Source organism: Chroicocephalus ridibundus, chromosome 2, assembly GCF_963924245.1.
Source record: "Chroicocephalus ridibundus chromosome 2, bChrRid1.1, whole genome shotgun sequence".
Taxonomy (NCBI): Eukaryota; Metazoa; Chordata; class Aves; order Charadriiformes; family Laridae; genus Chroicocephalus; species Chroicocephalus ridibundus.
The window spans coordinates 28,652,794-28,668,281 of NC_086285.1; the positions used below are offsets into that span (position 1 = coordinate 28,652,794).

The 15,488-nt window shown below is 48.0% G+C and overlaps 1 protein-coding gene across 2 annotated transcripts; it reads left to right on the forward strand.

Moving 5' to 3' along the window:
• Window positions 1-1,538: 1,538 nt before the first annotated feature.
• Window positions 1,539-8,859, forward strand: TAC1 (tachykinin precursor 1). 2 transcript variants are annotated; one of them, XM_063324886.1, is made up of 6 exons: window positions 1,539-1,670; window positions 2,593-2,730; window positions 2,877-2,973; window positions 3,616-3,639; window positions 5,308-5,361; window positions 7,931-8,859. In XM_063324886.1, the coding sequence occupies exons 2-6, from the start codon at window positions 2,608-2,610 to the stop codon at window positions 7,978-7,980; spliced, it is 348 nt and encodes a 115-aa protein (XP_063180956.1). In that variant the 5' UTR covers window positions 1,539-1,670; window positions 2,593-2,607; the 3' UTR covers window positions 7,981-8,859. The 2 variants fall into 2 exon arrangements, with proteins under 2 accessions (XP_063180956.1, XP_063180957.1); XM_063324887.1 differs by lacking the exon at window positions 5,308-5,361.
• The last annotated feature ends 6,629 nt before the right edge of the window (window positions 8,860-15,488 follow it).

Here is a 15,488-nt window from a genome sequence, read left to right on the forward strand (position 1 = left end):
TTTGTTGACACTCGTAGGATTGGCAAGCCTGGTTTGATATCTCTGAACTTTTACACTGTTGTTGTTACAGTAAACAGAAACAGCATAATGAAAAAAAAAAAAACCCACAGGAAAACAATTTTCCTTCAAGGGTCTTCGAAGTTCACACATCAAAGGGAATGCTGCAAAGCTGCAGCGTGAAAATCTGATGGTTTGGGTTCCCAGGGTTGCTAAACAATGTCATTTCTGCCAGCTTGTTGATAGGCAGAAGGAGGAACATTTACACCACCCACGCTCGTGCTCTCAACAGAGGTGCCCACAGCAGGTGCTTGGGCTGCAAGAAGTCTCTAGGTGGGCTCCTCCAAACCACTCTTTTCCTCAAGCGCCCTCCCAGGCAGCCCCCGTTGACTTCACAGGGACCCTCAGATCACTGGACCACAATCTTTCTTATTTATGTGCAGAGTCTGACAGACAAAGTGTAGATGTCCCCAAGTCAGGAAGAGGCTCCTGCCTGGCTGTGCTTTGGGGAATACTTTGGGGCTTGAGGAACATTTTTGGTGAACAGGGAGGCCTGGTATTAATTGTGCCTTTATTTAGCAAACAAGGTGCCAGGTCTCCTTTGGATCCACAGCTATATGCCAATGAATTGTCCTTGGAGAGTTTTACCACTGTCAGCAAGGTCACCTTCATGGCAGCATCCTGGAGCAAGCAGAGGGGTGGTACCAGGGAGCTCATTCCAGCTCCTGAGCACTCCCTTCTTTCTCAAAAGAAACACTATTAGCTCCTGCCAAACTCCGCGCAGAGTGCCTCATTTAGGCTGCGGTACCCCGCGCCATGACAGCACAGGTGCTGAGGGACCACCGAGGTTAATTGAGAAGCCTCGGACACAACTGACCTCGGAGAAATAAGATGCGAACAACTGTGAAATGGAAGATAACCTAAACGGTTGTCTGAGCCGAATGCCAGCAGCAACGGCAAAGGGGGAGGGTGAAAGATGCGCTGCTGGAGAGACTGGCTCGTTTCCAGTGAAGGCATTCGCCCCTCCAGAGCGGACAGCCCAGCCGTGCCCGCTTGCTGCCCTGCGCCGGCAGCCCCTCTGCACGTCCCGGGGTGCCCTCCCCGGGGAGGGCAGAGCTGGGGAAGGTGCCCAGGACGGTGCCCGCCGCCGCTCGCTCCCCGCTCCGCGCTGTCCCCCGGTGTCCCCCCCGTCCCCTGCCCGCTGCTGGCCCTCCCCGCCGTGCCGCTCGCTGCGGAAAGCAGCGGGAGCGGGGAGCGGGGCTGGGGGGGACACACCCCTAAATCCGCATCCGCACCCTGTACCTGCACCCCGCACCCCGCATCTCGCATCCACATCCGCACCCGCCGCCGGGGAGTGACTTGGTCCCGGCCGGGACGGGGCGTCCCCGGGGACTGGGAGCCGCGCGGGGGGGGGAGGGTGGCGGCGGGGGGATGCTGCCCGGCGACCCCGCGGTCCCCGCGTCTCCGGGAGGCGCGGCGGGAGCGGGGGGCGGAGGCTGCTCGCCGGGGCGGGGGCTGTCACGGGGCTGGGACGATAAAACCGGGGGGGTAATTGCATTTAGGCAAATGAGGCTGCCTCGGCCCTCCCCGTCTCCAGGTATATAAAGTGGGGAGCGCTCCCGCCGACGGCCAATGCGCACGGAGAGCAGCGCCAGCCCTCCCCGCTGCAGACGGTGCGTGCGCCTCCGGGAGCCCGTCCGTCCGTCTGTCCGTCCGTCTGTCCGTCCGTGTGTACCTATATGTTTGTGAGGGTGTGTGCGTGTGTACTCCTGTGTGTCTGTCTATATGCGGGGGGGGGGGGGGGAGGGGGTGGGGTGTCGCTATGTGTGTGCATCTATAGAGGGGGTGACTATGCATGCTTGTGTGTCCGCATGTGGGTCTCCGTATGTGCAAGGGCGCTCCTGTTCCTGTCCCGATGTGCGTATGTGGATGTGCGAAGGGACCTGTGTGTACCTATAGACACGTGTATGTACCTATAGACATGTGTGTCCCTGTGTGTGTGGACATCTGTATCTCTAGCTGTGTGCATCGAAGGTGTGTAGCTGTTTGTGTGAGTTTATAACTTGATGTGTACGTACCTGGAGATGTGCGTGAGGGGGGGTGTATCTTCTTGGGTGTGCATATGTGGAAAGGGGTGAATATAGAATCATAGAATGGTTCGGGTTGGAAGGGACCTTAAAGATCATCTAGCTCCAACCCCCCTGCCATGCCTACATACCTAGATGTACATCTACGTGTGAGAGGGTGTGTATGTATAACTCTGTGTGTGTATGTGTGTGTGTGGAGGGGTACCTCTACTTGTGTGTGCGTGTCTGTGCGCTGGTGTGTACATCTAGCTGCATACGAGTCTATATGTGTGGGGTGAGTGTATATCCAGCCGTGTAAGTAGCTGTCGGGGGGTGTGTGTGGGGTGTAACTGGGTGCATGTGTATCTGTATGTGCGAGGGAGTGTGCATCCAGGTGTGCACCGGGGTGTGTGTGTGTGTGCAGGGCTCTGTGTGTGTGTCCGCCCCCGGTCGCCGGTGTCCGCGGCCGCTCGCCCCGCCGGGGCTCCGGGCGTGCCGGTGCCGGTATTTCACCCTCTGCCCTCCGCAGGACGTCGAGGCGGCGATGAGACTCCCGTTGGCTTTCGCCGTGCTCCTCCTGGCTTCGGCCCAGGCGCTGGCCGAGGAGATGGGCGCCACTGACGACCTCAGCTACTGGTCCGACTGGTCCGACGGCGACCAGGTGAAGGTGAGCCCCGGCGGCAGCTGCTCCGCCCGCCGACCCGCGGGGTTGTGGGAGCGGAGGTGGAGGGGGGGGTGTGGGGGGGTGGTGCCAGGCGCTGCCCCTCTCCATGGGGGGTGTCCGGGCTGAGCTCCGGCGCTGTCGCCCCGCAGGAGGAGCTGCCGCTGCCCCTGGAGCATTTCCTGCAGAGGATGGCCCGGAGACCCCGGCCCCAGCAGTTCTTCGGCCTCATGGGCAAGCGGGATGCCGGTGAGCGGGGCGGGGGGCGGCTCGGTCCCTCTCACCCCTCTGCATGCCTTTTCCACTGCCGCTCCAAACTTCACAGCGGTCGGCACTCGGGTTTAATGCGTTAAAACCTTTCTCAAAAGTTCCGACGTGGCTTGTTTGGGTTTTGGTTTGGGTTTTTTTTTTGTTTGTTTGTTTCGGGTTTCTTTCCCCAAATTTTCATATCAGATAAACTCTGAAAAAAAAGTGGGCTCCACATTAAAATGCTAAATGCACACTAATTACAGCATGTAAATACCCGTAAGGAATACCACCATAATTCACGGTCAGCATATGTGCCACTGAATTGCCCTAGTGTGGAAATTGGTTGTGTCTTACAATTATTGCCGTGTTTTCTACATGTTTACTGATCGCAGAATTGATCTAGGAAATCAGAGCTGAACAGATTTAAATTGCACGGGTTTAGCTAAAACAAATTTTTGCAGTCTCTTCAAAGAGCAATACAGTTGTAAACAATCACCTTAATTTCTCTTTAAGTGGAACATGTGTAGGGTAGTTTCTGTATTGGATTCTTCAAAGCATTGCAGTAGCATCATATGTACATACCAATCCTTTTTCAGCAACTCTTTTTCCTTTTTTTTCTCTTTCCTTCCCTCTTCCAATCAGGATATGGCCAGATCTCTCACAAAAGTAAGTTTAAAAAAAAGCAAATATTTCAAGTAATTATTAGAAGATACTCAGATGGGAAATGGTGTATTTGAGGGGATTAGTTAGAAGGTGTCTGGGTTCAGCTAAGGACTGGCACCATGGGTGGTGGAGGAATGCTGTGTTAAAGGATTGAAAACCCCCCAAGGGCAGCCGTGAGCCTGTACCTCATCTGAGCCACCACGAACTTTGAGATTTCAATCCACATTAATGTGTGGATGTTGCAGCTCTCTCTTATTTCCCATGGGGGGGATTCTGTACGCCTTTCTCATAGGCAAGGCGGGCTTACTGCCAGACTCGGAGAGGAGCAATTAAGACAGCAAAATCTGGAAAATTAGAATAGTGAATTCCCAAATCCCCAAGAACGATTCCACGGGAGAGCCCACGTCATCGCATGCGAGATACTGTATCTGTGCTCTCAGCGTCGTCTGGGTGGGAAACAGACCCCCACTCCCAGCAGGGGCTGATTGATGATCTGCTGCCATACAAACAAGCATATCTCGCCCCATTAATAAGCTTGCATCGCTCTCCTTCGGTGTAACACCGAGCGGGAGATGGTATCAGCACCTTGTTCTGCACAGTGATAGTTTTATTCTCTGAATTTATCTGAAGATGCTCAGACAGGAGCTGGAAACCTTATAATAAGTAAAAAAGATCTTGTATTCTGTGAGTCCTCCTCTGTTCGCAGAGGTCAATAACTGTCCCGGTGTTCTGTTAGCCACGAGATTTTATCACTAGGATTATGTCTTGGAAGACCAATTAAAGAGCCCGATACAAAGCTCATGCCAGGTAACTGGCTGATTAAAGTAAAAAATTATAGCTTTCTGAAACTGCTTCAGCTTGAATAAATACCTGTGAGGTCTGAGGACCATTCATCTTGCTTTGTAGATGAATTAGCCAAGCAAAATTCTTTCCAAAGAGAAATTTCTAACTTTGCCTCAAAAGTCAGCTTAGAGAAAGAAGAATGGCTCCTTTTGGGTTCTTATCTGAAACTGTAGCTACCACTACATCTGATACATGCTGTAGGCCAAAACTTGGAGTAATTTATCCTCTACGCATCCAGTGCCTCGAGGAGTACTAATTGGACAGGAAGGCAATATCTGAACTCATAAATATTCCAAAAATAGAGCCAGACTGTCTAGCTCAGACGTGTCCAGACGTAGAGTCCCATTGGCTTCCTCTCCAGTAAGGGCTCTGCCTGACCTGCGAGGAAAATTTTTCTTCCCCATTCCAGAAAAAAACACCAATAAGTAGAAGAGATGCATCACACAGAGGCAGGCCATGCCAAGATACTGCCTTCCTGTGCATTTGCTTGAATCAATAGGAATTGTCCTGGGAGAGGAATAAGAATTGGTTATCTGCCATTGTTCTCCTAGGAAACTTAAAAAAACCCCACAGACTCCCTCCACCAAAACAAAAAATCTATCTGAGTCAATGGGAAGATGTCCACTAACTGTCCTCTGCCTCGATCTAACCTGCTTGCAGTGATTAGACAGAATGATGCTCCTTCTCCGTTGTCTGAGAGTGGTATGAACAACTAATATGTGAGATGAACAGGACTGGAGCCTGTGTCTTCCTTCCTTGTGAGAACATGTTTTCTTAAAAGCCTGCCTATTGAAAATGTATTAAAACACCCCAAATATATTTTTTCAGGGCATAAAACAGACTCCTTTGTTGGACTTATGGGCAAAAGATCTTTAAATTCTGGTATGTATATGACTAAATTGGTGATATATACGGCCTCTTCTTTCGGTTGCCTCTTTGTTCTCTCCCAGTGGATGGAAGAAGCAGCCTTTATGCAGCGTGGACCTAGAGTTCTCTGAAATAGGACCAGGGTGTTCTTTCTTAACCAAGATATTTTAGGGTCCGCGTCACTCTAATGCTTGAGATGATCAGGTTGGTCTGAGCAGCCGTAGCGCAGGCAAAGTCAGGTAGAAGTCCCCAGGGCACTTTCCTTACTGTCCCCGTCCTTTCCAGCAGCATGTTCTGCCAATCCCCAAAGTGCTATTTATTACAAGAAAAAATGACATTTTACTGACATATCAGGAAAAAAATCAGAGGCTGAAAATGTAAAGCTCATTTAAACTCGTGATCCAAATCCAAATCTCCCTAATTTTCTCTGCAGATCACTATTCCTCAAACTTTAGCAGAAGGTGAAAGCGCAGCCATTAACACCGTCTCATTCTGCAGGTCAAGCTATTAAACATTCCCAGCCTCCTCCAACTTTGCATTTTACCTAAAAAAAAAAAAAAAAAAAAAAAAGGCAAAAAATATTTTAAGCTTTGAACCAATACTGTGAATTTTTTGGTTATTTTCCCGTAGCATCTTTATAGGGCAGAATCCTCCTCCCCCATGTGCAGAACCCCTGTGGGTAACTGCAGGCTGCCAGTAGCTCTACCTTCCCTGTGCTACAGGGCTGTAATGAGGAAATCCCTCACTGTGAACCGTAAAGTGTCAGTTAATTCCCTAGAATAAGAATTAAAAAAAATAAAAAACCTAACGCATTTCACGGCTCTGAAATAGTTTTGTTAAATGGATGATAAAAGTTAAATTACTAGCTGACACCTTTATATTATGTGGATACACGCTGTGATCTATATTCTGCAATTATGGTTGTCAGTAACTTTTATTTTCAATTAAACCCTGTTCAGACTAGTAATATTGCTCTCTGCATCATTTTGCAAATTGCTATGTATCATGAATAATTTTGTACAATTCTATCTATGGTGGCAATAGCTATTAAATGCATAATACCTGTAAATATATCTGCTATCACAAAAGTAAATAGCCTGGAAGGAATAAATTGGGTTTGGTTTCCATTGGGATTATGTTTACATTAGTATTAGAACGTAAAACACAGCAAATGTTTAAAAAAGGCAAAGATTTGATTGGCCTAATTTCAAAATTGATGGTATAGTCTGGATACTGTTCTGTGGTATTTGTAACACAGGGGAATAATGAAGTTTTACCCTGTTGGTCTGTGTAATACCTGCCTGACAGGTAAAACTAGAATTCACTGCTTTTCTGCTCCATTCCCTGAGAGGAAAATGGTAAGAAGTTGCTTCTGCTCCTCTAGAGGAGAAGATGGGTGCTCAGGACAGTGTAATCCAAGGAAGATCAGGAGCGTGTGCTAGGACTGTCCTTACTCCTCCCTACTGAAAGGTGTTTAGCTGAGCAGGAATTAGTTGCACCTTTTCTTGGTGCCGTGGTTTTCTCCTTGTGCAGGATACCCCTGAGTTCCCTGGCAAATGTGCAGGAGTTTACACCCCCCTGCTGCTGGGCGGGAGCACGGTGCTGATTTAAAGCCTCGTGTGACAGAGCAGGGTACCGGGATGCTGGCGTCTCCATCCTTGGTTTGGTAAAATGGGGTCTGACACTGTCTGCCAAGCTGGGCGCTCTGTCGGGCGAATGGTCCAGGCAGCAGCCAGAAAACAGTCACGTGTACAGTAAAGATATTGTAATACTCTGTATTAAGAAAGCTCAGCTCATTTTATACTTGGCGTGGTGAAAATTGAAGTCATCTTAATTTAAAACCACTCGTCCAAAATGCCAGCTCCGTACAGGATGCAGCACCGAATCCCCCCAGATGAGCTGTGCGTTTGCATACAATACTCAGGCATGTATACGCTCCGTGAAAGAAGTCCTTCCCTCAGGGTGGAAGCAAAGATGATGCTGGTGACCACCTACATCACCCCATGGCCAGGGTCTGCCCAAGAAGGGCTCTCTGGGTTTCCCTCTCATTTTAAAAGAGCAAGGAGGAGAGATCTACTGCTACTAAATGTGTTACAGAAGACTATTTCAGGCTGCGGTTGGTCCACAGGGTAGTCTGAGGTTTGCTTAGCTCCTGCTGCAGATTTTAGTCAGAGATGTGACAGTGCACATGGCCTGGGGACAGGGAGGGTGTAAACCTGGCGAAGAGCTGACTCTGCAGGACAGAAGGTGGCAATGTCGCCGCAGACAGTCTCTACTCACAAACTGATGTGAGTGCTCAGATCCCATCACTTAAATGGATTGCGGGAACGTAAAAGGGCTCTGGTTTAATGGTGCTTCCAGCAGCTGGATAGAGGAGGGGTAGAAATCACCTCAGCCTCCTGGAGGGGTAAAACCAAATCAAAGCAGCTCAGGGCTGTGCCAGGATCCCTCATCTCGGGTCCAAACGTCGTGACGGGGTCTGGCGGTGACCCAGAGGGCTGCAGGTCTCTGACGTTCCCTTGTGCTTGCCGGGGTTTACGCAAGGCTGCACCACGTGCTTCATTCTGCTTCGTCTTTTTTGCAGGATCCGCCGAAAGGAGCATAGCACAGAATTACGAACGGAGGCGTAAATGAGACATTCCCCGTGCATTATTTATTAAACTTCATTTGTTCCAATGGCCAATGCAGTGTAATATAAACTAACCACTGTACGGAATAATTATTTATTTAATAATAACCAATGTTGGGGTTTTTTGTTTGTTGGTTTGGTTTTTTTTTTGAGTTGTACATTCAATAAAATTATTATTTTTCATATTGTGGCAGCGATACGTGTTGTGTAGGTGCGTTGTGGTTCTGAAAGGACCAGCAACCCTGGTGACGTCTCACAACAAAGCACATCGTTTGATATGACCCGTAAAGTTACGTTCACTAAACAAAGAGAATATTCTTTTGTTCATTGACAGCAAGTCTATCAGCTTCACAGCCAGTGCAGAACAGAGCTGATGTACAGTCTAGTGCCTCAGTTTGTTTTCATGGTTTATAATGTACTGTAATTTCCGTATCAAAAAATATATTTGTATCATTGCAGCATGTTTTATGTTTTGTGACTATGTATCTATATATTTTAAAAAGGGAGGGTGGGCAAGGTTTGAATGTGAATCCCAGGTCTTCATTTCATAGTCTGGAATTTTATGATAGTAACATTTTAAATAAAAACTACTCTGGGGATTTTGCAACATACTTTCTTTGGTGATAGTGATGGCGTTATTTCCCAAGTCGGTCTGGAGTGAGACTCGGATCCAAGCAACAGTGGTCTGAGATTGGAAAGAAATATCGAATTGATGTTTTCCTTCCGTGGGGAGGCTGTGAGCCTCCTAGTGCGGCTTTGGTGAATGCTTTGGGGGATTTGCCACTGGAGACAGGCATTCCTGGGATTGCTCCGGGTCACAAAAGGTGCCATCCACCCCAAACCCAATGGAAATCAAGAAGTGTGTTGACTGAATGAAAAGGGCCCGATGCATCCCGCAGCTCCAAGTGGAATAATTTGCTGTGAAATTCATTCACTACTGCAGCTTTATTATTTGAAAGCCGAGCTTTTAATAAATGCTAGCCCTCAGATTCACAATAAAAGCACCTGCTGGCTTGAATCCGTGCAATATGAGACAAAAAAAATGTGAGCGTAATTATCTTTTTAATTAAAATGTCTGGTTACTCTATTTCCAGGACAGTCCCAAAATGCTACATATATCTCACCAGATGTCAAAGCATCTGGAGATCTATAGTCTTTCCACCTGCTAAAAGCTACACTTCTCTGTTTGGCGCTATCATATGATCTTTCATCACAGATGAATCAGCAGCGAAAACAGCCAGCGTTTACAAACCAAATTTCAAGATAAGTAATACCAAGTGATTAACTGGTTGCTCTTTTCCGTTTTGGAAGTGAACTCGGCAACCTCCATTTTCCAGTTTACCCGAGGCATCCCCACAACCGCACCCATTAAGAGCGGGTGGACGTAGGACCTCCCTCCTGCAGGGTCGGCAGCAGCAATTAAGTTTGCCCGTGCTTAAGATAGACCCGACTTCCAACTAAGTAGGAGCCGGCTCTAGCGAGGTGGGGGGCTACACGGTGGGAAAACTGAGGCAGGCTTGTGACGGACACCAGCTCGTGTGAGACACCCGTGGTTTTACAAGCGCTCTGCCAGCTCTTTGTCTTGCCAGGGCTAATTTTCAGACTAATAAACTTCTGTATCAGCTCCCACTGAGCTCAACGAGGGAGGAAAGCTGATTGCTAGGCTAACAGCACAGCAAAAGGAGTGCAGAAGTACGTGTTGAACAATGCTCAGCGACGGGGAAAAAAGAAAGAAAAGCTTTAAAATGCTTTCCCCCGAGCCCGGTGGCTCACGCTGGTCCCAGAGCTCCCAGCCCATGTGTGCTGGATTGTGAGCCACGGAGAAGAAAGAAAAAGCCCCGCTGCTTGCTCCCCTGCAGCCTGCGCATCTCACTAACCTCCCCGCAGAAGCAATCACTGCAAATGTATTTGCATCCAGAGAAAGCCACACAAGACAGAGGGGGTTTTAAGTGTTTGGACAACAGCACAGATATCAGTTAACAGCATCCAGCAAAAGGGCTGGGACTGAATTTTCTGGCAAAACCATAGAATCACAGAATGGTTTGGGTTGGAAGGGACCTTTGCAGATCATCTAGTCCAACCCCCTGCCATGGGCAGGGACATCTCTCACTAAACCAGGTTGCTCAAAGCCCCATCCAACCTGACCTTGAACACTTCCAGGGTTGGGGCATCGACAGCTTCTCTGGGCAACCAGTTCCGGTGTCTCACCACCCTCATCATAAATCTACCTTCTTTCAGTTCAGTCTCTACGGGCCTTGCTAAAAAGTCTCTCTCCATCTTTCTTTTAAGCCCCCTTTATATATCGAAAAGCTGCAATAAGGTCTCTCCAGAGCTTTCTCTTCTCCAGGCTGAACAACAACTCTGTCAGCTTTTTGGCATAGCATAGGTGCTCCAGCCCTCTGACCATCTTCATGGCCCTCCTCCAACAGGTCCATGTCTTTCCTGTGCTGAGGGCTCCAGAGCTGGATGCAGTACTCCAGGTGGGGTCTCATGAGGGCAGAGTGGAGGTCCAGACTCCTCTCTCTTGATCTGCTGGCCACTCTTCTTTTGATGTAGCCCAGGATACAATTGCCTTTCCGGGCCGTGAGCACACATTGTTGGTTCATATTCAGCTTTGCATCTACTAGCGCTCCCAAGTCCTTCTCTGCAGGGCTGCTCTCAATCCCCTTATCCCCCAGCCTGTACTGATACTGGGGATCCCCCAGCCCAGGGGCAGGACCTCGCATTTGGCCTTGTTGAACCTTGTGAAGTTCACACGGCCCCACTCCTCAAGCCTGTTGGTCCCTCTGGATGGCATCCCTTCCCTCAAACATACCAACTGCACCACCACCGTTTTCCCTAGAAGGAAAGGCTGACCCTCCAGCACCAAAATAGTCTCCTGTTACATGGCTGTCTAATGACTGGGTTTAATTTGGCATTTGTAACAACTTATTTTAATTTCTGGCGGCAAAATAATGTCAGATTTGTGCTATTTTAGGGTTTTGAACAACAAAATTAAAATTGGCGTTGTTTTACATGTTTATACAAACATATATTCAAGCTAGAAATAAACCAAACGTGCGCCAAATGGCACAGGCTGAAATGTTCCAACTAACTCTATTAACAAATACACAACCCCCTCGTCACATGTTAGCACTGGGGACTGTTTGGCCGAGCTGTGATGCATGGGGGCTGCGGGTCCGGGACAGACGTGGACCCACGTGAACCACACGCGCCCGCAGGCATCCAGCCCAGCAGCCACCTGTCCCCACCGCGGGCTCGGTCCCACCGTCCTCCTCACCCAAACATTTCTCCCCGCAGACATCTTGGGGTCCTGGAGACTCAATTCTTTTATATCTTTTTTCAGCCATTAGTAGTAAGTGATATAGCCTACACATTGTTAAGCACTTCAAAGGGACTTCTTAATAATTTTTATGGTCTTTAAATCTCCCTTTTCAGGCTCCTTTGGCTTTTAAACACTTTTATGGGTTGGACAGCATTGCTGGCAGCACCGGGCCGCTCACACCTTGGATTGCTGGGCGATGCCAGCCCTCCAGCTCCACTGCAGGCTTCGGAGAGGCTTTCAGTAAATGCCCTGCCATCTCTGGAAGAGCCAGCCACGACCATGACACAGACTTAACTCTTTTTTGATGGCAACAGCCTGACAACCCTTAGGCTGCGCAAACTAATCAAGGGCATCTCTCAGCAAAATGCAAGCGAGCTTTAAATAACGCAATAAAAATCTTTCTAGGAAATCAGCACAGAGAGTAAAGCCGGGGTGATGCTGGTAATTGTCCCCACTGGGGAGCTGCTACAGGCAGTTTGGCGTCACAGCCCGCCTCCGACACGCTCTGCCCCCTTTTTGCTTCTCTTTTCCCTCAGAAATAAACCATCCATCTGCCTCATGGCAGGCAGCTGCTTTTCTGGTGAGCACCGTCTCCCCCCCACGCACACAGGCACCCCCCTTCCCCCAGGCGGGGGATGCTGAAGTGAGCCTGGCAGCAGCCTGCGTTGCCCAAGCGTGACCCAGAGGACCGCCATCTCCATCCATCATCTCCATCTCTCTGCCGTTGCATGGAGACTGGTCCTCCATGGTGCAGATGCAGCCAAGCGTACCCTGGGGAGCCAGAGCCGCTGCTCATGGAGCCCCCGCTCATGGAGCCCCCCATGAACCGGGGGGCTGGGAGGGGGCCAGCCCCCCTTCCATATGCTCCTCACCAGGGGAGCTTGGGCTCTGCGGCGTTTGCCCACTCAGCTGCCACAAGCAAGTCCTTCGCTGTGTTCACGTCAGGAGGCTGGTATTTTTCAGCATGGTCCTAACCAAAAGAAAAGGAAGAATCTGGAAATGTCTGGGCACGGAGATCTTCGCGGGGAAGCCAGCCCCAAGCCATCGTTACCTAGAGCAGAATCTCATCAAGAGGTTTTTTTACATTATTAAAGCAATTCTGAAAAATGCTGTTTATTCAGAGCACGCCACTAGCAGCTCCTTCAGAGCTACCAAGAGCCATTATTTAAATGCAGACTTTGTCCCTGTACCTTTTCAAAGTACGTCTTAGATAACCGCTTCAGCATAAAGAAATATCGAACAAGTCCCAGTGCTAACTTTGGTAATGACCGAATTTTTTCCTGATGAGCTTTGAACAGTTCCCTTAGCCATAATATCACAGCGTGCGTTAAAGAACATCTCCCAGAGTGCCGGGATGAGAGCACACAGCGGCTCCTTGCACCGTGTCAGGATGCAGCCACCTGCCATTCTGGGTACAGCTCCGTGTCCTCACGCTACCTCCAAAATGATTCTCTTCCCTTTACAGAAAATGGTCATTACTGGAAGAGTAGGGGTTTATTCAATTTGTTGCTGTCGTTAGCAAGTGTACAAATGTCCTCAAACCTATCCACATCTTTCAGGGAAGACAAACAGACCCTCTTTGCGTTATTCTCTTAACGTTTTTGAAAGACACTGAAACGTTTGTCAACATGAACGGCATCTGGGCTGTAGAAAATTCATGATGTTCATTAAAAATTATCACCGCTCCACCCCTGATAGATATCTGGTTTCTGTTCAGAATAAAACAGCGACTCATCAGCTCAGAAACTCCTTTTTAAAAGAGATGCAGAGCACGTGCAATAAACCTCACCTCTTCTTTTCTGCGTCCACCTCCAAGTTAAACAATATCACCACTTATTGCATGTAGAAGAAATGACATGTGAACAGGCTGTTAAAAAAACCCCAAACTCTTGGCCTGTCACGGTGCTTCACGCTCTCCCAGAAGCCTGGAGGGAGGAAGCCTGGCAGCGTGAGGCGACTTGGCCAGGGGTAACGACGGTGGCTGAGCCAGAAAGGCAATGCACACCCTCCACCTGACCGGCCACTTCTGCAAGGCGCTACCTAAGTGCAAAGAAACTTAGGAAACTTAGGAAATGGTAAAGGATAAGGTTGGATGTTACAAAAAATCTCTGGCAAATAAAAAAAAGCTTTTTTTTTTTTTTTTCCTATCTAAACCATTTCTTAACATGGTTATTTCAGAAGCATAGCTGTAAGAGAGTTAAAAGACATACCCTGCACCAACATATGTCAATATACCTTTAACACAGTTTTCGACATGAACTAATTTGTATAGAAAACACCAAACTGAGCAACAGAAGGACACCTTTCATCACAGACATTCAATTTTGGCACATTTATTTTCACTGTTATGATACTCAGAAAACAATAGGCACATTGTAATTCTGTGTACCAAAGCATTAAAATTCAAGCAACACCCTCTGGGAGCAAATCTTCCTTCAAGAAGATACACATTAATTACTTAAGGAACATAAACATACAGTGCAGCTACATTAAGACTGCATTTAAAAGCAAAAGTTAAAAGTAAATTCCTGTTGGTAGGGAATGGAACAATGGTGACAGATTTTCTGCATAGCTGTGCGAAAAAAAAAATAGGCTAAATTTGTGTCTGTTAAGTTATATGATGGGTACAACTGAGAAATTACATTTTCAGTGTGATAGAAAAAAGATATTTTAAGAGATACTTTGCATATACCTGCAGTTATCTGTTTCTGGATGAAAAATTCTGCATATGCATTTAGCTGAGGTTTTTTATTGCTTGGATGGTGTATCCATAAACTTGAGCTTATTTTAATAGGAGTACACCCCATAGCTGAAGAAATAATTTTTCATGCTGTTTTGTTTTCTAAAAATATTTGATTTTTGAGATACCACCCTGTGGTGGATTATGGGGTGCTGGGACTGCACCCAGAAATGCAGATGCTGCATTTATTTAAGAAACGAGAGCCCTGGGGCAGCCCCGCAAAACTGATTCTGTTTCAGTGCAGCTCCGTGCTGTCTGCCACCGCGAGGAGGAGGGCTGGGGAGCGGAGGTGGCCGGACAACCCTCTGCAGCGGTGCCGTGGGACCACGCTAACGCCCACGGCACGGTCCCACCTACAGCTCAAGGAGCTCCGGGCCACAGGACCTGCTGCTCTGAGCATAGGCTCTGGTGCCACACTGGCTGCTGGTTTGAGTCACCTCGTTTTATGAAAATCATCGGGAAAAGAAGGCAGAACTGTACAAAATATCTTCCTCTTTACCCTTTTCTACGCACACAGTTACCAGAAGGGTCACAGGGCATCAGCTGCCCAAACTGAGGGGATCTAGCTCAGCAGCGCCTGTAGCAGACAGGAATGGTTGTCCAGGCACTCTCCAGCTCTGTTCAAGTGAGCCCTTCTCCATCCCTCGGGGAAACTCTCCCCAGGCTGCAGCCTTTGACTGTCAAGGAGGAGGAAGAGGAGCTGAATTTCCACCAGAGCAGCAGATCACCTGTCCCACGCACCCGGCTGTGCCAGCAGAACTTATACACCCCTTTTCTTTCCATGGAGTCAGTCACCACTATAACTGCATTAAATATACGAACAGCTTAGTTTTAAAGCACCTGCCTCTACCCAGAGCGGAAAGTCCGAGAGGAGTTTATTCACTTATCTTTTCAAGTCTTTTCTAAAGAAACATTTGTCTTACTATCACTGTTGGTGTTGCTGCATCTAAAGTATACAGCTGCCTGCGTTGCAGAGGAGATGATTTATTGCTCTGAGTATGAAAAACAAATCTCATCCAGCACTTACCATTACAATGGCAGAATGCATTTGGGATAGGCCACTTTCCAGCTCACACAACTTACAGATATTAGCGGGGGGGGAAGAGCTCTGCTGCAGAACAGAAAGGTAAAACTTCCAAACAAAACAATACCTGACACCAAAATGATGAATTTACTTCGCCTCCCCTGAGGAAGTGTTTGTGTTGTGCTGAACACAAACCGATGAGCCCACTACGTATTACACATCAGGGAGGTGTTACAGCACAAGCAGGGTTTCTTTAGTATGGATACGATATCATTAGTACTTTTCAAATATATTTATTTAAAATTACTAGATTTTATAAGTGAACTACATAGCCAAATGGAACCTCTTATTCTTTTTTTCCTTTGCCAAGCAAAAAAATTGTTTTATAACTCTTAATGTTAGCTCTTCCAAAAACTTTTTCAAG

What these genes read in the sequence shown, in the direction of transcription:
- TAC1 (XM_063324886.1), top strand. Translation starts at nt 2,608, where the DNA reads ATGAGACTCCCGTTGGCTTTCGCCGTGCTCCTCCTGGCTTCGGCCCAG. An exon ending in CCGACGGCGACCAGGTGAAG is followed by an intron (nt 2,731 to 2,876) that starts GTGAGCCCCGGC and finishes GTCGCCCCGCAG; the next exon opens with GAGGAGCTGCCGCTGCCCCT. An exon ending in CAAAAGATCTTTAAATTCTG is followed by an intron (nt 5,362 to 7,930) that starts GTATGTATATGA and finishes TCTTTTTTGCAG; the next exon opens with GATCCGCCGAAAGGAGCATA.